General features: G+C 43.3%; 2 protein-coding genes across 5 annotated transcripts; one reads left to right on the top strand and one right to left on the bottom strand.

The window, feature by feature from the left end:
- The first annotated feature begins 563 nt into the window (after nucleotides 1-563).
- inpp5f (inositol polyphosphate-5-phosphatase F) lies at nucleotides 564-11,062 on the top strand. Of its 2 annotated transcripts, XM_070916231.1 has the most exons (21): nucleotides 564-872; nucleotides 2,666-2,746; nucleotides 3,245-3,381; nucleotides 4,106-4,234; nucleotides 4,374-4,541; nucleotides 4,643-4,699; nucleotides 5,096-5,294; nucleotides 5,521-5,700; nucleotides 6,128-6,195; nucleotides 6,657-6,781; nucleotides 6,901-6,978; nucleotides 7,177-7,297; nucleotides 7,988-8,116; nucleotides 8,427-8,544; nucleotides 8,634-8,832; nucleotides 8,980-9,051; nucleotides 9,127-9,200; nucleotides 9,385-9,513; nucleotides 9,618-9,705; nucleotides 9,875-10,565; nucleotides 10,605-11,062. In XM_070916231.1, the coding sequence occupies exons 1-21, from the start codon at nucleotides 776-778 to the stop codon at nucleotides 11,034-11,036; spliced, it is 3,372 nt and encodes a 1,123-aa protein (XP_070772332.1). In that variant the 5' UTR covers nucleotides 564-775; the 3' UTR covers nucleotides 11,037-11,062. The 2 variants fall into 2 exon arrangements, with proteins under 2 accessions (XP_070772332.1, XP_070772331.1); XM_070916230.1 differs by having other exon boundaries at nucleotides 9,875-11,062.
- A 2,982-nt stretch (nucleotides 11,063-14,044) lies between these two features.
- Nucleotides 14,045-20,809, bottom strand: mcmbp (minichromosome maintenance complex binding protein). 3 transcript variants are annotated; one of them, XM_070915913.1, is made up of 16 exons: nucleotides 20,679-20,809; nucleotides 19,585-19,676; nucleotides 19,342-19,482; nucleotides 19,161-19,202; nucleotides 18,980-19,069; nucleotides 18,740-18,875; nucleotides 18,297-18,424; nucleotides 18,010-18,107; nucleotides 17,757-17,929; nucleotides 16,783-16,906; nucleotides 16,549-16,666; nucleotides 16,277-16,442; nucleotides 15,984-16,117; nucleotides 15,087-15,254; nucleotides 14,802-14,890; nucleotides 14,045-14,643 (listed from the first exon to the last, which is right to left on the bottom strand). In XM_070915913.1, exons 1-16 carry the CDS (start codon nucleotides 20,737-20,739, stop codon nucleotides 14,517-14,519), a joined length of 1,887 nt encoding a protein of 628 aa, XP_070772014.1. In that variant the 5' UTR covers nucleotides 20,740-20,809; the 3' UTR covers nucleotides 14,045-14,516. The 3 variants fall into 3 exon arrangements, with proteins under 3 accessions (XP_070772014.1, XP_070772013.1, XP_070772015.1); XM_070915912.1 differs by having other exon boundaries at nucleotides 18,297-18,442; nucleotides 18,746-18,875; XM_070915914.1 differs by having other exon boundaries at nucleotides 18,746-18,875.
- Between the last annotated feature and the right edge of the window lie 278 nt (nucleotides 20,810-21,087).

The raw sequence follows: 21,087 nt of genomic DNA, 5'->3' as shown, positions 1-21,087 counted from the left end.
GCCTGTAAGAATAGTTGATGTTTGATGCTTGTTTTATACATAATCTCCTAATTTTAAAAACATCCTTGAGTGAACCTCAGATTCATCTTGCATTCGCCTTGCTGTTACTTGACAAGTGTAGCTGAGATGTTGTGCTTTCCCTGAAATATAAGTATCACATTATCTGAAAAAAAAGAAAAAAAGTCAAATGAAGGCAATATATAAAGTAATAAAATAAAATATTTTCACTTTCATCAGAATGGGGAGTTTCTTCAAACTATAATAACATCATACAGTTAATGAATCATACAGTTAGTAATTACTGTAATCATTTAGTAGATAATCTAATTAGTTTTTATGTACAGTACCTGGACACGGTGATGACGGCAGAGATCACGTGTCATTGTTTAGAACAGGAAACTGTCGGTTACGTCTTCAACGGCTCACAGCAGCTGCTGGGACACCTTCTCACTCATTGGTGTGTATTTGCCGTCACTCTGTCCAGCATGACTGTGGGAAGGGATGTCTCTTCAGTAGAAAGGGAATTTGATTATCAGCATGCGTAGAGGTGGAATAAACAAATCCGACACTCATCCAGTTGCCGCTGCCGCTGCTAGCTCGCTGGGTAGCTAGCTGCCGTCGCTCACCAGCCAGAGGGGAACGAGCTAACGGTGTAGCTAGCCAGTCGCTCTCTGGCTAGCTACAGTCAGCCTCCAAGACGTGGAAGTTGATAATTACCTGTACCTGGCTGCTAAGCCAGCTAGTTGCCCATATTTGTGTAACGTAAAGGGACGAAATGGAGCTGTTCCAAGCCAAAGACGATTACATTCTTCAGAGCGGGGACCGTGCTCTGTGGTGCAGCCGAAAAGACGGGACCATGACCGTCAGACCTGGTACGTACTGGATGACAGCTTTCTCTGCTGCAGCCGGCCATTTACCTGAAACTAACATTTGGCACTATTTCCTAATAGAGTGAAATGAAAGCTGTGTATTTCTTGGCCTGTCTGGAGCGGACACATTATTTTACTGATGTTTTTTTTTTTAACAATGTATCTAAAACACCTCCGCGGATTAGTCTAATCTATCACTCGCAATTAGCACTCGTTCATATCTGAAAATACGTTATCGTAATCATTTAATCGTTGTAAATGATCCAGCTGCGTTACACAAAGCACGTTGTTTGGTAAAGAAAAGGTAGAAATTGTTGAATGCGCCATTCCTAAGTCTTGAAATCATCGTCCTAGCTCTCAGTCACCGGGAGTGCCAACACCCCAAACAGACTCCAAAGTTCTTGCTTTGCTTCTTATGTTACAGACTGAAGGCTAAATGTGACTCTTCAGATCTTCATTAGACCAAACAGACATAGTACAGGAGTGAAAGAATATAACATAGGTTTAGCTTTCATACCATGTGCTTGATTTATGACAGCTTAACAGATGCACTGTTATAAAAAGATGAATTGTTAGAAAACTATGATGCTGTTCTAATGTATGAGAACACGAAGGCACAATAAATACAGGTTATTCATACAGGTGTTACTGAAGTCTGTGGATCCTAGTAGTACATCTTGATCACATTGCAGAAGTGAGCACTGCTGCTGCGGTGACTAAAACGTTTGTCATGCTTTCATACTAAATGAAATACTGTGGGTTGTGAGAACCACGTATTCCCAGCAAGTGAAAGAACTGCTGAACTAAAAGAAAAGTTTCCTCAGAGTCACCAGAAGGCTGTGCATGTTGCCCTCTGTGTCAGTTGAAGTCGTATGGCTGTGCAGCCATCCTGAACAGGTTTTTAGTTGCACCACTGTTTCATTATTTAATTGGAAAAAGGGTTTCCACTCCTCTCAGGGTTTCCAATCCGCTGTCAGGCACACAACCAAGTATTTCCATGATATTACACGTTCCGAGTGAAGTTGTGTTGTATGTTGTGTTTTTTGGTCTTTTTTTTTTCTTCCCCCTGCTAGACCGTTCCTGTGGGGGCCCCCATAGCTGGTTCCTCCGTACATGAAATTGTCTGGCTGGTGGAACAGGAAGAGTCATTGTCTGAGGTGGCTTCCACCCTTAGCCACACCCTTCGCGTTTTCCCAATTTTCTCCACTTTGGTGCTTAATCCGTCACCAATCTTAAGCATTCCAGTTTTCCTCATAGTCACGGAGTTTGTGCTTTGAAGTAACTGACTGCAAACTTGGCCTGTTTTTTTGAAAATGTTTGTAAATGGAGGCAGGCTCGTTTTTCACCAATCAAATTACACGTTCTTCAATCTAAAGAGACTATCCTGTTTTATGTTTAATAGCTGTACTTTTCATACAGTTTTATGGAGATTCCTCCATCTATGGAATGTTACTACATTTAAACCAGCTGCAATTTCCGAGACCAAGTCTTTGAGGTTAAGAGTGTTTACTGGGTATCAGAAACACGTTTCAGCGTGGTAACAGGAAATAACCCAACCAAGACTGTTTTTCTGTACTTTCTGTTTGGTTAACACATAGGTTAAGCGCTTGGTGTGAATATTTAGCTGTATCTGACAGAAAAGACACACACGCTCAAAGCCTCAACAAATAAGGGGCCTTTGTGGCCCTGCACATGTACTTTTTGATCCTGGCTGCTCATCTGGCCTGGAGCATATCTTGCTGAGCCGTCTTACTACACCACTGTTCTGATGTTTCATCTCCATGTTTGTATTTCAGCAACAGACCTGCTGTTAGCTTGGAATCCAGTGTGTTTGGGTTTGGTAGAAGGTGTCATTGGGAAGATACAGCTTCACACAGGTAAGTGGAGAATGAAGACATTTTCCTTTTTGCACACAGCACATACATCCTTGCCAGTATTTTCCGTCTGTGTGCACCAGACATTTGAGTCTCCAAATCATCCAGTGCTTAGTATTTTTCTTACTCACAAGGAAAGGTGTGACAAAAATGTGTAGAAGTACTTGTGTAGTTATGAAGAGGAGTGAGCTGATGGTGATGATTCAATTGGTGCTAAATCTGATTTTGTTGATGGCGTGCCTCCGTGGGCCTCATGGTACGAAGTTTCAGATTAAACATTTATACCCTTCACACTGAAATATATGAACAATTATATTATGCTCGTAATTCAGATAGATTAACATGGTTTAAATATTTATTTACCAGATGTCTGGTGTTGTCTTATTAAAAAAAAATCTGCATTTGATGGCTGGTGTGCAGCTGCTTTCTTCACACCTCTCAGAATGTGAGGAATTCTGCACCTGTGACGCAACTCCCCCTTCCTCTTTCTCCTCTTGACAGATCTTCCTCTCGGCCTCGTATTAATCCGTCAGAAAGCGCTCGTGGGCCATTTACCCGGCACACACAAAGTCTACAAGATCACCAAGATAGCTGTCATCCCTCTGTCCGACGAAGAGCCTCAGGAGCTTGAGCTGGAGGTGTGTACACTAATACTGTAGTATACTGTACTAATACCATAATTCAGCCCCCCTTGACAATCTTTATAGCAGTGCTTGTGAGAATCCTAAATTGTTATTAATGTACCCAAGAATAACCTGTATGTGTCAGCGTGTGATTCATCTCTGCCGGGCTGACAGTGGTGCAAAATGAGTTGTAGATGTTGTTTTTTTCAATCTTATTAAAAGATCAGTTTCACTTTCACCCACACATTGAGAGTGAAAATTAAATGCAGACATGAAAGCACTGTAATAGATCACACAGGACGTTGAACACTGCTAAGATTTCAGTCTTTCAGGGGAGCTTCATGGATGGTGAGACAGAATATTTTCAAGTGAGTACATACGGAGGAGGATGATCGTTCCTGGATAGGCTTTTAGACCCCATCCTGTTGTACATTGTCCCTGTACTGCAGAATGATCATTCCACCCCTTTTGTACCTAGAAATCCTATAGATCAATGTAGCTGTTAGATTGTTTAGTGCGTTAGTTTAGGAATATGAGATTTATGTAGAGTATTGTATTGTTTTTTTAGTTGTTTGTGTGTTGTGGGTAGTAATAAACGTTCTGTGTATTTGTTATTTTGAGAAATTCAAGGTAGCACCAAATTCAGCCATAATATCTTGACCAAACTGACCAAGTATAACTATCATGTTCATGAGATTTGTAAAATTGCATACATTTGACAGAGATTCCTCTTTTTCAGCTTTGCAAGAAGCATCACTTTGGAATCGACAAACCAGAGAAACTGGCCCAGTCCCCCGATGAGTCAAAGTTCTTGATGAAAACTTTCAGCCAGATCAAATCCAACGTGGCTGTGCCCATCAAGAAAAAGGTATTTTTTGTTGTTGTATTCTGTCATCCTCAAACCGACACACTACTCGTCCCTCACTTTTAAAGGCTTTGAAGTTGCTTTGTCAGCTTATTGCTCTTTTCTATCCACCCACCCAATCCAGTATTCCCCTGCCTTCCAGGTCAAGGAAAACAAAGAGAAGGAACGTCTGGAGAGGCGGCTGCTGGATGAGCTGTACAAGATATTCATGGACTCGGACTCCTTCTACTACAGCATGACCTACGACCTAACAAACAGCGTCCAGCGCCAAGGAGACTCGGATAAGTCCGGCTTACCCCTATGGAAACAGGTTTGGAGAGAACCACATCTCACAACTTGTTGGGCTCGTTGCCTTATGTATTTTTAAAACTCTTACGTCTAATTGATTGTAATTTTTATGCCTTGTGAAAGGTGGATGACCGTTTCTTCTGGAATAAACACATGATCCAAGACCTTATCGACCTTCAGGTAAATGTTTTTTCCGCATGGAAATATTAAGTGGCACTGTGTTTAGTTTTTACTTCTCTTATTTTAGAATTGAATCAATGCTCTTTGTCCCCAGATTTGATTCTTTGACAGTTGCTGACACAGTCATAGTGTTTCTCTTTACAGTTGTCAGCTCAAGGAGCATAGCTGGCCCTGTTATGTAAGCGTGGCAGTTGTATGCGCTGATGATTACCAGAGCTTTATCAGAAGAGTATGAAAATACTCTGAAAAGAAGGGGTAATGGCTCTTAGTTATGAAAGATTATCTACTTACTTATACTTGGTGGATGCAAAGTGCCTCCTTATCAACCTGGCAGACAGCATTTTAATCTCCTTGTCTTGCTGGGGTTTTTTTTTTTTCACTTTTGAATTGCTCCAGGTGCCAGACGTGGACTTCTGGGTGATACCAATCATCCAGGGCTTTGTACAGGTGGAGGAACTGGTGGTGAACTACAACGATACATCCGATGAGGAGAGGAGCAGCCCTGAGACCCCACCACAGGAGGTCACCTGTGTTGATGACATCCATCCCCGTTTCACTGTGGCCCTGATCTCCAGACGCAGCCGCCACCGAGCAGGTAGAGCTGCGATCACTAAGGTCATGCCTGAGCTCAGATTCAGCCCTCATATATTGGCTATGTTATTTAATTAGGACTGTTTTTTACCCCACATCCAAATAGGGTTTCTTTCCCGAAAGGCTTTGAATAACTTGGTAGACAGTTTTATCTTTCTTCTCTTCAAGTGAAGCATGATCTGTGATATAAATAATCTGAATAGTGTTGATGCATTCTCTTTGCCCCAAAGGGATGCGGTACAAACGCAGAGGTGTGGATACCGATGGCCGTGTGGCTAACTATGTGGAGACAGAGCAGCTGATCCACGTGCACAGCCACACTCTGTCCTTTGTGCAGACTCGTGGCTCCGTGCCTGTCTTCTGGAGCCAGGCAGGGTACCGCTACAACCCCCGGCCACGTTTAGAGAAAGGTCAGTAGAACTACATTATCTTGCACACAGTCCTGCTTTGTGTGAGTACAGAAGGCCTTGCATTTCCTTTTTTTTTTTTTTAATAGTTGTACCTTTTAAAAAGCCATTTCATTCAGCACCGGTGCTCTCTCTGGGTTTCACCCTGTCTCTGTCTTACATATCGACGAAATATAGTTATCTTGTCAACCATTGGTCCTTGCTCCACTGTAAAAAAAACAAAAACATTTCTTGACAGAGATTTGGAGAAATTATAGATGTGGATATAATTCACCTGAAGCTGTTTCTTCAAGCGAATTTCTTTAGGAAACAGCACTACTGTCTCCAACGTTACAACAATGTAAAAGCTTATAAACTAGATTTCTTGATGTCTTTAGCCAGATTCAGTTACATGGAAGTCATTTGTCTGCATATTTTTCTGATGTTTCAGGAGAGAAGGAGACCATGTCTTACTTTTCTGATCACTTTGAAGAACAGCTTAAACTCTACAAGAAGCAGGTGGGTTTGCTCTGCCAGAGACTACTTGCATACATCAGTCTTGTGTTAGGATTGTTATTTAGAATGTATCACCACTGTGGTTATTCTGCCGCCTGGGGCTGCACATAGGAGAATGTTCTGGCATGTGAACTAGACTTGAGTTGGTGGTATTTTTTTGCCATTTGGTGTCATCTTTTAGTACACCTTTAAGTCAGTTTGGAAATGTATTTTTAAGTGTGCTAACAAAAGTGTTGCTGTTGAGGTCCCGAGAGAAAGATGATGCTGGTATGTAGTTTGAAAAGCTAAACTCTGCGTTTTAAAGATTGCAAATTTAAATTTAGCCAACCTTGTCCATATGGTAAGGTGCTGTTAAAAGTGCCAATTTAGTATTCCTTTCTCTAACATTTAGCATCTTAGAGGGGCATAAATGCTGTACACAAGGCTAAATGACGGCACTCTTTATTTTTTTCTTTATTTTTCAGGTCATCATTAACTTAGTGGATCAAAGTGGACGGGAGAAGCTAATTGGCGACGCATATCTGAAGCAAGTCCTGCTTTACAACAACCCAAACCTCACATATGTTTCATTTGACTTCCATGAACACTGGTAAGAGAAACGTTACTCCTCAGCCGTGCAACATGATTCATGATTGTGGTCGTAACAAATCCGTTTCATACCACAATGCGTTAACTTCCCCTTTATGCTTCTTATATCCTGTTTCCCAGCCGAGGCATGAAGTTTGAGAACGTGCAAATACTGACAGATGCGATCTCTGATATCATCACTGATATGAAGTGGGCCTGGTAAGTATCACACCAGCGTTTTGTTATTTTCAGAGAAACATGAAGTCTTGCTCATCTTCAGTGGGGCATGATTTGTTTTGTTAGAAAACAACAATGAACCACTAGGCTATGATGCATGTTAGTAGTCCTGTGTATTATTGGGTTAAAGGTTGTAATCCGATGAATGCATCCTGTTATGAATGTGTCTTCCTCTGTCAGGGTGGATCAGGCCGGAGTCATCTGCAAGCAGGAGGGTATCTTCAGAGTCAACTGTATGGACTGTCTTGACAGGACCAACGTGGTCCAGGCTGCTATTGCTCGGGTGGTGATGGAACAACAGGTGAGATCTGATCCTTGTGTCATAACATTTGTTATTATGTAGGTCTGCTGTTAGCTGCTGCTTTTAAATTGAATTTACTATTTCCTGCACCAGTGACCTTTTGATTGAAAGTTATTATAAGTTGTTCCTTATCAAACTTGTGTCCAGGTAAATAAGTTATATTTTATTAATAGTACCAGCATTCATAACATAGAAAAATCAACATCATCATAAAGGTCATTGTTTTATATGACTGTTTCTAAAAACTGGGATTGCAAAGCGCTTCACAAAAGGTGTAAGCATGATAAAACCAGATTCTTTTGACAACATGAAGGTGTTGTACAAACACAAAGTAAACTGCCTACAAACTAACAGACATCTGCAGATATCAGATCACACACACACTAGTGGTAGACTTCCCATGTTCGTACAGCACTAAGCAGCAGAGATAGTAGAGCAGACCTTCAGTGCCCGCCAACACAACCATAGTTTATACACCCAAAATCCTTTCAGCTTTCTAGAAATCCAGCAACTCCACCATATTCATCTTGGATTACATTTAATTAGCAAGTGTAAATTGAGCAGCTCATAGAAGTGGATACAGGCTTACCTTCCCCTCTGATGCAATGTAAACTGAAAGAGAGACATCACCATGTACTCACAGCTTGAACAGCACACCAATGGGATAAAATGTCTCCTTTCTTCCTGCAGCTGAAGAAACTGGGTGTGATGCCTCCAGAGCAGCCCCTGCCTCTCAAATGCTACAGGATTTATCAGATCATGTGGGCCAATAATGGAGACACCATCAGCAGACAGTACGCAGGCACCGCAGCGCTCAAGGTAACGTCATTGTCTTTGCAGACAGGTTCACATCTGAGTCAGCGTTTGCTTACACAAACAGTAGTGAAGTGTGCCATCTTTTGTTGTAACACAGTCAGTTGTTTGGAGAATAGTTGAAGCAATTGAGACAAAAGCTTTCACTAAAAGTAGGACTTGTGAATCAACAGAGCATGTAGTATTTCAGGAGGTTAAACACATCCGAATGATAAATATGGACTGAACCTTTTGGACTTAAAAATTGACTGAAATTTCAGAGGTCACAATTCAAAGGAGAATCAAAAGGTAACAAACACTGTTTGATCTCTTTTAGGGAGATTTCACCAGGACGGGGGAGAGGAGACTGGCTGGTGTGATGAAAGATGGCGTGAACTCAGCCAACCGCTACTATCTGAACCGCTTCAGGGATGCTTACAGACAAGCAGTCATTGGTATGGAGAAAACAGACCGATATTACAGCAATGTTGTCCCAGAATCGGCCCATGACTGACTCTTGTGAATCCTCTGACTCTCCCTGCAGACTTAATGATGGGCCTGCCAGTGACGGAGGACCTGTACTCCATCTTCAGTAAGGAGAAGGAGCACGAAGAGAAAGAGCAAGAGAGCCAGAGGGGAGCGCAGGAGCAGGTCAGCCTCCTGCTGCAGACCTACATGCAGCTTTTGCTGCCTGATGACGAGAAGTTTCATGGAGGCTGGGCCCTCATCAATTGTGACATGAGGTCAGTGGCTAGCTGTCCTGTTTTATTACTTATTAGATTTACACCATCGGGGATAAAGCTGATGAGCAGCCCATGTACTATTTATAGTATGTTTTCAGTAGTTTATGAAGTGCTCTTTCATGATGCCGTTCTCTTATTTCCCACCAGCCTGATTGATGCAAACAACAAAGATGTGGATGTGCTGCTGCTTCTGTCTAACAATGCCTATTACATCGCTTAGTAAGTCTGACTTTAAATTCGCCAATATTTTTCTTCAGAATTTTTTCACTTATGTTTGCATTTCTTTCCTTATAGCTACGATGAAGAAGCAGATAAAGTCAACCAATACCAGCGCCTCAATTTAGAGGGTTTGGAAAAGATCGAAATTGGTAAGAAGTTAGACTCAAAGGAGAAGTCAGGGTTCTTGTACACTCACTGAGTCACCCAACACTTCCCAAAAGTGTGCTCAACAGTTTCTCAGTAACCTTTTAGCAATATCTCTGCTGGTTATGATTCATGCAAGGAAAGCACATCACTGAAAATGGAAGTTAGAAGTGGTGTTTCCTTTTGCAGGTCCAGAGCCTACTCTGTTTGGGAAGCCAAAGTTCTGCTGCATGCGACTGCATTACAGGAATGAAGAGACGAGTGGATACTTTCACACGCTGAGAGCAGCAACACGAAATCCTGAGGATGATGGAAAAGGTAGGACGTAATTCTTTAAAGTCTTTAAACAGCAAGAAAATTAAACATTTTAAATCCTAAACGCTGCATATACTGGTTGAGACTTAAATTGTGATACATTTCAGACACATTGCAATGCATAGCTGAGATGCTGCGCATAACTAAACAGGCCTTGGGGCTGGACCTGCTTGTGGTTGAAAAGAAGCTGGAGAGGTGAGTACTAATTTGTCATCATTAAGATGATATTTCATCTCTGTCTCTTTTTCACATATTTCTATGTAATGAAGATAAACTTTTGCAGCCATCATAGCATGATTTTAACTTTAAACCAATGACAAGAGCCGTGGGCAGCATACTTACGTTGTTTGTATCTGTGTTCCAGGCGGCAGAGTAAACCTCATGAGGATATAATGGGCATCCAGAACAAACCTGCTGACCAGGTCCAGGGTAGCTCTGGTCTGGCACAGGGCAAAAGCTTCCTCCTCAACAAATTCTCCTCTCTCAATCAGAAAGTGAAGCAGACCAAGACGAACGTAAACATTGGCCCCTTCAAGCCCCTCGGGAGGCTGGGCAACTTCTCAAAGCCTGATGTGAAAGTGAATTTCCTGAAGCCGACTATGCATGTCAACCTGTGGAAGTCGGACAGCAGCTTGGAGACATCAGATAACAACCCTGGCACAGGAGCCCTAAAAGATATCGGTGACGAGCACTCTGAAATCTCCGACTCTGACTCCTATAATTCTGACCCAGAGCACCCGTGTTCTGGTTCTTTAGAAAACGTGGACTATGTGCTGCCCAGCTGCGGCATAGTAGCATCAAACCCCCGACTGGGCAGCCGCTCCCAATCTATTGGCAGCGTGGAGCTAAATATCCCCTCTGTTATCCGGGTCACTGGCTGCGACGGGAAGCAGGAAAGCTGCTCTCAAGTCAGTGACGACAAGTCCCCAGGGGCCGCCTCGGTGGCTGAAGAAGCCATCCTGATTGACTTTGGCACTCCCATCGATGCCTACTGCCACCAGTTTGTCCATGATGCACAAACCAAACCTGTTGAGGTGTTTGGAGAGCAGCCGTTAGCTGCCGGCCCCCCATTACACCCTGTGGTGCCTGTGCAGAATAAGACCGCAGCAGACTCGGACAAGCAGCCAAGCTCTGAGCTGCAGCAACAGGAGGAGGCACCCCAGCTCCCCAGGCCGTCCCAGCTAGACGTCGAGTCCACTACCTCCAGTTCCAACCTCCTCACCGTCCAGAAGCCGAGCTCTGCAGTCTCAGGAGGCTCTCAGAGGAGCCTGAGTTCACTGATGGAGGGCAGCCTCGGCCCCTCACCCGCCGACAGCAACGGCAGCCGAGTGGTGTCCCCCTTTGCCAAGATCAAGAGCTCCATGGTCCAGGTGGCCAGCCTCACCCAGGCGGGACTCACCCAGGGCATCAACTTTGCTGTGGCAAAGGTACAGAAGAGCCCAGAGCCAGATACTGTCAACGAAGCCCAAGAGAGCGAGCTGAAGGCAATGTTTACACAGTGCCAGACCAGGATCATTCAGATCTAGTGCTTTCCTTGTAGCAGGATTTTGTAGTCGTACGTCGTGTAGAAACTTCCTGTATGGTAGCAGTAGCAAAAGCTTGCACATAGCGTCACTACTCGGCCAAGAAATGCACTCTTAAATTTGCCCTTTAGTTAAACTTGCCCATGTTAATGATGACTCTTGTACAGATCTTATAAATATATACTGACGCCCAACGAGACAGTGACAATGTTTACATGCACATAATTATGGATTCCCTTACTCCACAGAGAGCACCGACTGTCCGGTCCAGTTTTTTTGCTTAAGGGACGTTTAGCTCATGTCCCTTTTTGTCATGCAAACTTGCACACTGCTTGATAACAATGTCAGGTGTCCTCTCTTTTATGGTTTAATGATCAGTTGTCATTAATATATTCCCTCCTTATGGAAATTGCAATAATGGTGATACCATGATGTAAATGAGTACCAGTGCTTAGTGCTGAGGCTGAGTATAAAAATGGCACATGGTAAATGTATTTGGGATATCTGTTACAATTCCCATGTGTCAGTGAAAATTGTACACAGCAGAGCATTTGATTGAAATGAGTGCGTGTACATCCAAATCCTAAATCACTCCAGAAATACTGCTACTGTTGAAGTAAATTGTTACAATATATTATACTATATATACAAGAACAGTTTTCTTTCAAAAACAAAAATCAGATTTCTAGGATATCCTCATCATGATTACCTGAAGAGACAAATAACTAAGACATAAGAAGATATTTATGTTTTTAAGATATTTTAAACTCCTGTACTTCCAGAGTGGTATGCAGAGTGTCTCCGTGCATGTAAACATGTCACTATCCTCAGTCTGACGAGTGATGTTACCCACAGTGCTTGCATGTGAGGTTAATGGTAAGAGCTGACTTTGACAAGGCAGGTAAACATTAGCTGCATGTTGAAAGACCAACTCTCGACTTTATCATGTACTGTAATGTCATCTTGTACGTGCAGGTCACTTATCGACGTTTGTGATATAGACCTCGTAATATCCTTCAATTTGTAACAGTTGTTGTAGAATCCGACCAAATACCTTTTGTGATTTCCCCAAAGGAACTATTACCCTTTGTATAGCTGTCAGAAACTAGCCAGATGACATACTGTGCGTAGTTGTAAAATCAATGTTGTCAAGTGTAACTTAGAAGATATGCCGTTCTAGAAATACTGACTACACGAGACCTTAGTGAGAGTATCCTGGTTGTCGATATGTACAGTGAGTATTGTATGTTTATCTGTTCCCTGAGTAGAGCCTTCCCTTAAGCTTTTTGTATTGATGGTAGGGTGGCAGCTTAATTTGTTCAAAGAGGTATGAGCATTATATTTTGAAAAGAACGCCCAGCACTGTCATTGCTAACCATGAATAACCAGAAAACCACTGGTTGGAGTTGTTTTTGATAGCTACACGTATTGAAATAACTATTCCGCTAACGGTTGTACTAATTAACTATGAGGGTTTGTTTGAACTCAGTCTTAGGCCAGCGTTGTACATTGACGTTGCATGTTTGACAAAGACAGGAGAGTAGCATATAGTAGGTATATATATGCAATTGCACCCACCCAATTATTAGAAACACTGACGCTTTATGCACTCCCCAAACTGAAAGCATATTTGCCTTAACAGGGAATTGAAGTGGGATTATGTATATCAGGTATTTATGGCAAAATCTACCTTTTTAAGTCCATTCTAACATGTTACATTTGGTGTACTGTATAAAAAAAATCATGTTCAGGGTTACTGTACGTCATCTTTATCTTTATCTTGGGATATTTCATCGACTGGCGCATACATTCTCCATGGAAATGAGCAGGTTTTAGAGATGTAGACAGTGTGTATGCACTGTACAGTTTGTGTGTCAGAGAATCCCTGCTGCTGCTGGTATTTAGTGCTCGCCTTAGAGCCCTACTTCTATTTATGTGCTATGAAGCCGTAAACATTGTTATATTGAACATGTTTTTTTTCCATTAACCTCAAGACGCAAGGTTTTGCCTGATTAGGCACCCGTTAAAACTTTACACTTTTCATTGAGTGAAAATCTTCCACACGACCTTGTTACAGTCCTCCAGAAGTAATAATGAACCAGGGCCACCTTATCCCACTGCTGTTTATATCGCTGTCTACTTTTGACAAATAATAATCACCCGGTTTGCTTAGAGCTGAAATATCCCAAGATGAACTGTCACACATTTTATATTTTGTGTTACATTTGTTTTCTGCATTCAGCTTGCTCACCAGCAGACAAGATGTGGGACACTTTGTGTATATTTTATCTGACTAGAATTGTGTTAAGTGAGACTGTAGCCACGGCTGCTACATCATATAGTATACCTGCTGATAGTGTGTGGTGCTGCCAAAGCTTTAAGGTAATAGCTGTAATGCAAAGGTTTAATGCAGAGGGTAAAAGGTGTTGTTTTTTTTTTAAATTCCTTCAGGATTGCAAACACTGGAGCAGTTCTCAAGCAGAGCAGAGACATACTCTGTCCTAAACTGGCTGTATTAAGCTCAAAGGAACAGTAGTCCTCAACATTCCCAATAGAGACCATGATGCTAGAGTGCTGGTGTCTGTTTTTTTTTATGCAAAAGCTGGCAATTATATTTGATCCTATATTTGCTGGGTGAGATTCTTCTCCTTTTTGTTTTACACCAAGTGCATTTGCAACCACCTCTTCATTTGTTGTCTGTGGTTGTCGTCTCCTCCCGTTAGGACCCCAGACCATGACAAAATATCATGTGACTAGAGGTCTTAAAGCATTTGATTTGCACTGTTTAAGCACATTTTCTAGCATTAGCACCATTCCATCTGAATGTCTGCGGTCAAATCTTTCCTCTTTACCAACTGACTGTTGTCATTGTTTTCCACGGTGTACTGAGATTGTATTGTATATTAAAGTATCCTATTTATTCTTATCCTCTTTGGGTGTTACTTGATAACAAAGCGCACTGTACACTTTTTGTTTAGGAAGAGATACCATTGGAATAAAAAGTATATGAGTGAACGAGTGTTGCATGAGGTTTATTGTCAAATCCATTAACAGGAAGTCTCCATGCCAGCATGTCAAACAGTTTGCTTTTCATACACGCTGGCTAACTAAACGTATACTGACTCATGAAAATGTATTGTAAGAAATAATCCAGACCTCATTACTGTATTTACATATTATTGAGGTTAACAACATTTCGATTTTTTTTGTTACCAAAGATTGGTCTGGAGCAACAGTCATCAACCACTGGCATAGAATGAAGGCAAAATGTGACTAATGATACACATTGAGAAGTACCTGTATATACAACCCACAACCCATTAATCCTATTAGTCCATTAAGTGAAAATATATCAATCTTATCTGCAATTGTAAAAAGTTGAACACAACGTGAACTATTTCCAGCATATGAAAAACATCTTTATTACAAACTTTTTTTAGGTATCAAAAAGAAGAACAAAAGCCAAATCATTTGTCTGTGTGATCAAGGCTCGTTGCCGTTGACACACTTGTGCTGCTCCATGCGGCTCCTCCGCAGCATCTCGATGTGTTTGGCTCTCAGCCAGCTGTCTCTGGACAGACACGTCTGTCCCAGGCTCAGAGACAGCAACCTGCGGACAGATTCGCAGTCAGCAATGTCCCACTCAAACACATCTCAGCTTGAACAACATTTGTGTTGCTTAGCATGTCTGGCATTTTCATTGTTGAGTGGATACAGAGGAAAGAAATGCCAAGTAAAGGAGCTTATATAAACTTAATCACAGCCCACCTCGCTACAACGAGCATCCTGTGGAGGTCCTCAGCAGATACGCTCTGGGGGTCGTCCTTCCTCATATCTACAAAGTCATCCTCAACTGACTGAGGACACCAGAAGGGGACAAGCAGTTAAAGGACACTAGTGCACACAGATGTTAACATTAAACAGACACACAAAGGCCTGCTGGGTACATGCAGGAACAACTAACCTGCAAGCAACTAGTTTCAAGTTATTTAACTGGCGTCATTTTTACATCAATTGATTGAAAAAAGAAAGAAAAATGACAGCACATCTCACCTTTGTCATTTCATCAGAGATACTGTAGTCCAGCAGCCGAGCCACGCTCAGGTAGATTCTGAACTTGTTCAGCTGCGATGATGCCTGTGGAAGCATGTGGATGCTGCTGAGATACTCCTCCAGGTGGGGTGGGGTGACCTGAGACTGTAGGTGTATCTGACAGTCGGACTGTGGAGTTACAGACAAAGAGAAATACTGACATTGTGCCAGGGAAGAACTTTGTACAGAGAAACACTATATGCGTATCTAGTTTTTTTTCACAGGTGTTGCTATGCAAAAATAGGCCCTGCTTAATGTGTGCACGCCTAGTTTGGCATATTTTCAAAACTTCCTAGCACGCCAGAAGGGAGCAAAGCCTTGGTGAGCTGACCATGAGGCATCTGAACAGCTTGACCCACCAGCTGCTCATCAGCCGATAGTTGTTCAATGTAAACACAGCCATGTACTCCTGACTTCTAATCAACCCTGGGAGCTGTTTACAGCCGCGCTGCCCTTCACTGCGGGACTAATAGATGGCCGAGCCTGACGCCTCTCCCAGGATTGTTCCTGTGGCACACAGCTGCCGCCATGGCAACCCATTAGACCAACACACAGGAATAGCACACGGCACATTCCTTGGGCTGTTCGCGACAGAGTGAGACCCGGGCCAAAGCTACTGGCTGGAGGGGTTTCTGCGGCTGACCAATGGCAGCTGAGATGACAGTGTGACGCCGGCTGGAAACAAACTCCAGCGTGAGACACAGCTCGGTCTCCTGAGACGCCGAACGAAACCTAACCCCCCCCCCCCCCCCCCCGGCCGGAGGGTTAGGGGTGTTTGGAGTGGGGGGTGTGTGTCAGTGGTGGTTGGGGGTGAGTTTTCGCCTCGCAGCTACACGCCTCATCCGTCTTTGTCCTCACCGGCAGCAGCGAGCGGGCCTCTGACGCGATGAGCACGTTAATATTGCAGGGGAATTCCATCTGGTGGTAGTTAAAGTCATAATCAACCTTCTGCCACGAGATCAGGTTCCCCAGGGCCGTGACGTTACGCACACCTGCACAGCAAAAACACAAACACACACACAGAAGAAGAACCAACCTGGTTAGCGTTAGCTCAGGCAAATCGTACTAACAGCGTTACAGGCTGCAGGAGGGCATTAGCTGCACAGTTCGTCCTCTCAGTGTCGTCCCCTCGTGGTTTCTAGAAGCCTCACCTGTGGTGTCCAGCTGTCCCTGCTCCAGCTGGGTTTCATCCAGGAAAAGGGAAGTGTTTCTGGCCAGCTGCAGGGCTCCACTCACTAGCCGGTTGGCCACATAGTCCTTCTTAGGCACCATCCGCATCTGGTTCATGTTCTGGAGGCTCATGCCCAGATAGTGCGACTGCGGGGGTGGGGAGGGATACGTTCAGTGTCTTTCATTTCAACCAGAAAGAAAGAAATAAACCTAGCAGTACTGGCAGTTGCTTGGAGTGGCACAGTTCACTCACTGAAGGCACGAGCTGCTGGATGATCTGGTAGATGCGTTCAGTGTACGAGGTGACAGTAGGACAGCCACTCAGGTTCAAGGTGAACTTTCCCAGTGGGAGAACATCCCGTCTAGTGTACCTACAAGAAAATCAACCACGCTGTGAAATGAAAAGGCTCCTTCGGATTTAGCACAAAGCCACAAAACAAAGACAGGAAGGTTCCTACTTAAACATTACAGACTGAACTTAACGTACACGTTAGAAATAAGATGCAGAATGAGGTACTCAGCAGCCAGGGCATCTCCCAGAAGGACGTGAGTGAAGTATGTGAGCAGCTCTGTCCTGACAGATGCCATCTCGCTCAGGGTCGAAGATAAAACTGAGGAGGAAGGACAAAGAGTTAAAACAGGTCCCTATGGCGACTACAGACATGTGCGCTTTAAAAGCTTTACAGTGGAAAACATTCGCTGTATTATTCCTGTTCTCGGAAGGCTTTCCTTCTGCTTCCCCACACAGCTGGAGGGCGATGTGATAATGTGACTGTAACTAAGGTTTAAGTTGTTTATTTGTTTAAAACAGGGTTTTAAAAATGGCTGGATTCATATTGGGCATTATGTGTAAGTTGAAGGAAAGGAACACTAGCCAACACTAACCACACCGAGGTTATGTAGAGGCACCACTGATATTTATCATGTAGGCCTGTTGTATCTTCTTCTGTGTTTGCAGCAATAATCTAATCAAAGGAGTTTCACCAAAAATCTCCCAGATTGATTTTTCATGACACATTCAAACATTGATCTGTTTGCTGAGCTGACAACTTCAGGCTATTTAACCAATATTTACTCATCCAGTCTTCCTCCTGTGGGATGAATACACACTGGCAGTTCCAAAAGTGACATGTACAACAGGTGTCAAAACAACCCGGCATCCGGTCTTATTTAGCAGCACTTTATACAAATCAGATGGATTGTGGCTAGGCTCATTTACATCTGTGTAAAAAAGTGTGGTGATGCAGAATGTTGTGCCCCGGACAGTAATCTGCAGCAGGTAAATATTTCCCTACATCTCCTCTGAGAGTGTGATTGGTCAGGATTTGGACAAGGTAACATCAGCTCTGATGTATTCATGATTACAGGCATTTACAGCCCCACACACACACACGCACAGGGGAAAAAGAAAAGATTAATTTGGTTATCAAGCAGCATTCACACTCTGCTATTAGTCCTTACAGGCAGCGTTGTCCTCCAAGGTGGCAGCAGGCAGCAGGGGGTTAATGTGTGGCAGTGGCTTGGCGTAGAGCATGTGGAGGCGAGGGACGAGCGAGGCTGGCGGGCTGTGCACTCTCTGCTCCTCTGCCGTCTCCATGCACTCTGTAGGGTCCAGGAAGGATGAGGAGGCGTCTCTGTGTGGACATGCCAAGAATGAGTAACAAACACGCAGCTCTCCACCAGCGGGACAATTCACCTAACTGAAGCGTCTTACTTCTCGTCGGCCAGGGCGCTGAGAGCAGGACTGACAGAGAGGATCCCGTAGATCTCAAGTGTGTCGTTCAGTTTGAAGCGGTCCCAGTCCTCGTACACCTGCCAACAACACACACCTTTTAGCATCTGTTCGACACTCGGAAAGTCTGCTGATAATGGTGGCATCATCTCTGCAATCACCTCTTAGAGCTGACTTGAGCTAAATCATCCACCATCGAGCATCCAGGTTACAGCAATGAGGTGATGAGAGAAAAGGCACCAAAACCAGCTACTGGAGACATAACACACCTTGACAAGGCAGGATGGGCCTTTCTCTCCCGGTAGGGGGAAGTTGAGGTCGAGATGGGAGGCAGATGCAGTCTGGCTGGAAGGAGCTTCGGTCTCCTGCCGCTTGCAGTCACCATTGCCGTGCTGTTCTGTGGGACTCTGAGGACCTGCAGCGAGAGGGGGAGTGGTCTGCATTTATGCCAAAAATTCACCCTTGTATGTATTTTTTATTGTAACATAATCCGTGATGTCAAGTACATTTTACTTCTCTGGTGCACCGAGTTCTCTGTCAACCTGCCTGCACACCTACTACAGTGTTTACCCACATTTCCCAACAATTCCATAACAACTGGAAAAAGCCCATCGGCCTCATGTCTATTAAAAGACTTTGATTGTAGTCAAATGGACAATGCTCCTGTTTTGCATTCAGCTACACATGAGTCCATCTTCACTCAAACGGCAGCTCATACTTGTATGTGGCTCCCTCTGCTTCTGCGGCTGTGTGTCCATGTCGTCGTCTTCCTCGTAGCTACGTTTCTGTCTGGTCGGCGCATACGAGGTGGAGGCAACCACTCTCGCCTGGCTAGAGCCGGCATAGCTGTGGGACAGAATTAAGGAAAACTAGGGAGCAGTATTCAAAAATACTTGGTTGCAGCAAAGAACACGATAAAATCACGTTTTAGGTAAGTATGACATGAGGATATCTCTTTCACCCAGGGATTTTCTCCAGGGATTGGCACACAGTAGAAGGTCTGTCTCTCTGCAGTCACAGTGTTTCTGGAGTTAAAATCCACCTGGAGATAAACATTTGTCACTTTTAGCAAAGCTGAAGCTGAATTGAGGCATATGTGGATCTCTTGAGTGATTTAGCAGAGGCAGACTTACCCCACATTCTGTCACATCTTTGTACTTTCCACATCGCAACACCTGAGGATAATCACACAGTAAAATAAGATGATAATATGATGATCGAACACCTTATAAAATGCAAAACACATGCACTGGACACATGGGAGGGCTCCACTTATGCAAATAGCTGCACAGGAGAGAACAAGGACGCGCTTACTTTAGCCTTTGTAGACGGATCAACAGTCGTATACACTCCCATGTAGAACTCTGGATCGAACATGTCTTGGATTAAGCAGCGAAACTTCACCAGGCTGTTGGGCTTCAGGTAATGCAGCGGGACATCGTTCAAAGATGGGACCTGCACCAAAATGAGGGTGGATGTCATTGACATTGACATTTACAGGCATCATTTACATCGCTGTGGAATTTACATGCTGAAAGGATCCCAGAGCTGCATTACCCCGGAATGACCGTCCTTTTCTTTCAGCTGATCTTTGAAGAATTCAACCGCTTTCGCCTCCCACCCAGAGCTTGGATTGTTCTGGGAAGCACCTAAAATATCAACAAGCGCATAATGTTATTTATCATTTAAAGTAACATAATCAAATTGGTCATTATGATAACAGACAACCTTGGCTTTGAGAATAACAGTGATGACATTATCAGATAAATTAGATAGTTTCATTTAGCTATGTTACATTAGATAAAAATGGTCACAAGGTAACAAGCATGGGACAACTGGAATTTAAAATTTAATTGAAATGCATCAAAATAGCTGCAGTATCAATTGGCCCAATATTTGTTTGTATGTGAAATTGGCATTTGTGTGTATATTCTTCAAATTAGCAACATAATTAAACTATAAAAAAAACCCATTACGTCTTAAAACCTTGACCAGTTTGACCCTGCAACTGAATCTTATATGAATACATATCATTACTGTCCACTTTATTCATAAAATACTTCATACTGATGACTCTTACAGAACATATCTGTGCTTTCACAAGGAAATTGCTGCTTGTTTTTGAAATAATGACCAGTATCAGGTAGCAGCTCTTTTATTGGTGGACTGAAGGAGCTGGACTGAAAATCATTCATATCTTGTCAAAGAAGCACACCAGTACAAAAATCTCACAACATCTGAGGCTGTTTGGGACAAACATGCTACATATATCTATATCCAAACCAATTCTGTGCAGTCAGAGAAGTTAAGCGACACTTAAAGGAGCCCTGAATGCTCTATGTTGCGGGCTTTCAGTGTAGATGTGTGAACTCAGGTCTCCAGATCAAACTGCACACCCGGCACTTCTTCTTCTGACTAAAAGTGAACAGGTGTGGGTACAGGCTGCAACAAAGCAGCGCTTTAGGGATAACGTCCAACCCTAACCGCTGAAACTAAGTTATTTGCTAACAGTTATTTCGGAAGGATAGGAAAAGCACAGCTACATGTGATGAGCATGGTAGTTAGCATGGTACGTAGCCATTGTAGCTAACTTGCTAAGTTCACGCGTTAACGTTAGCTGTCAAAGAGTGAAGTTCCGGTGTGTCTCTTACCAAACATCCCTTCGACAACACCGAGAGGGTTGTTAATCCAGTCATGTGTGGAAGGCATCATTAGCCAGTGACAAGCGTCCGAAGAATATAAAATATATCAAAGTAAATTCTCTGTGAAAACACTATTTTGTTAACTTTCGCACAGACCGGATAGCAGAAGTGAGGGCGGGAAATTTGCGTCACCAGTCGAAGAGCGTAGTTCGTTTGTTTTGCACGCAGAGACGAACCGGATCCCGGAGCTATCACACCGGCTGGACCGCTTACTGTACTTCAAAGGGCTGGGTGCTTTTTTTTAATTTGAGGTTTGGAGTCTAGTGAGGAGAAAATGTATTTATTCTTTATATAACATCATTTAAAACAGCTTTTTTTTTTTACTTTAGCTCATTTGAAAAGATAAAATGCCACAGTG

This window comes from Enoplosus armatus, chromosome 12, assembly GCF_043641665.1.
Source record: "Enoplosus armatus isolate fEnoArm2 chromosome 12, fEnoArm2.hap1, whole genome shotgun sequence".
Lineage (NCBI taxonomy): Eukaryota > Metazoa > Chordata > Actinopteri > Centrarchiformes > Enoplosidae > Enoplosus > Enoplosus armatus.
This window is presented reverse-complemented; position numbering and strand designations above follow the sequence as displayed.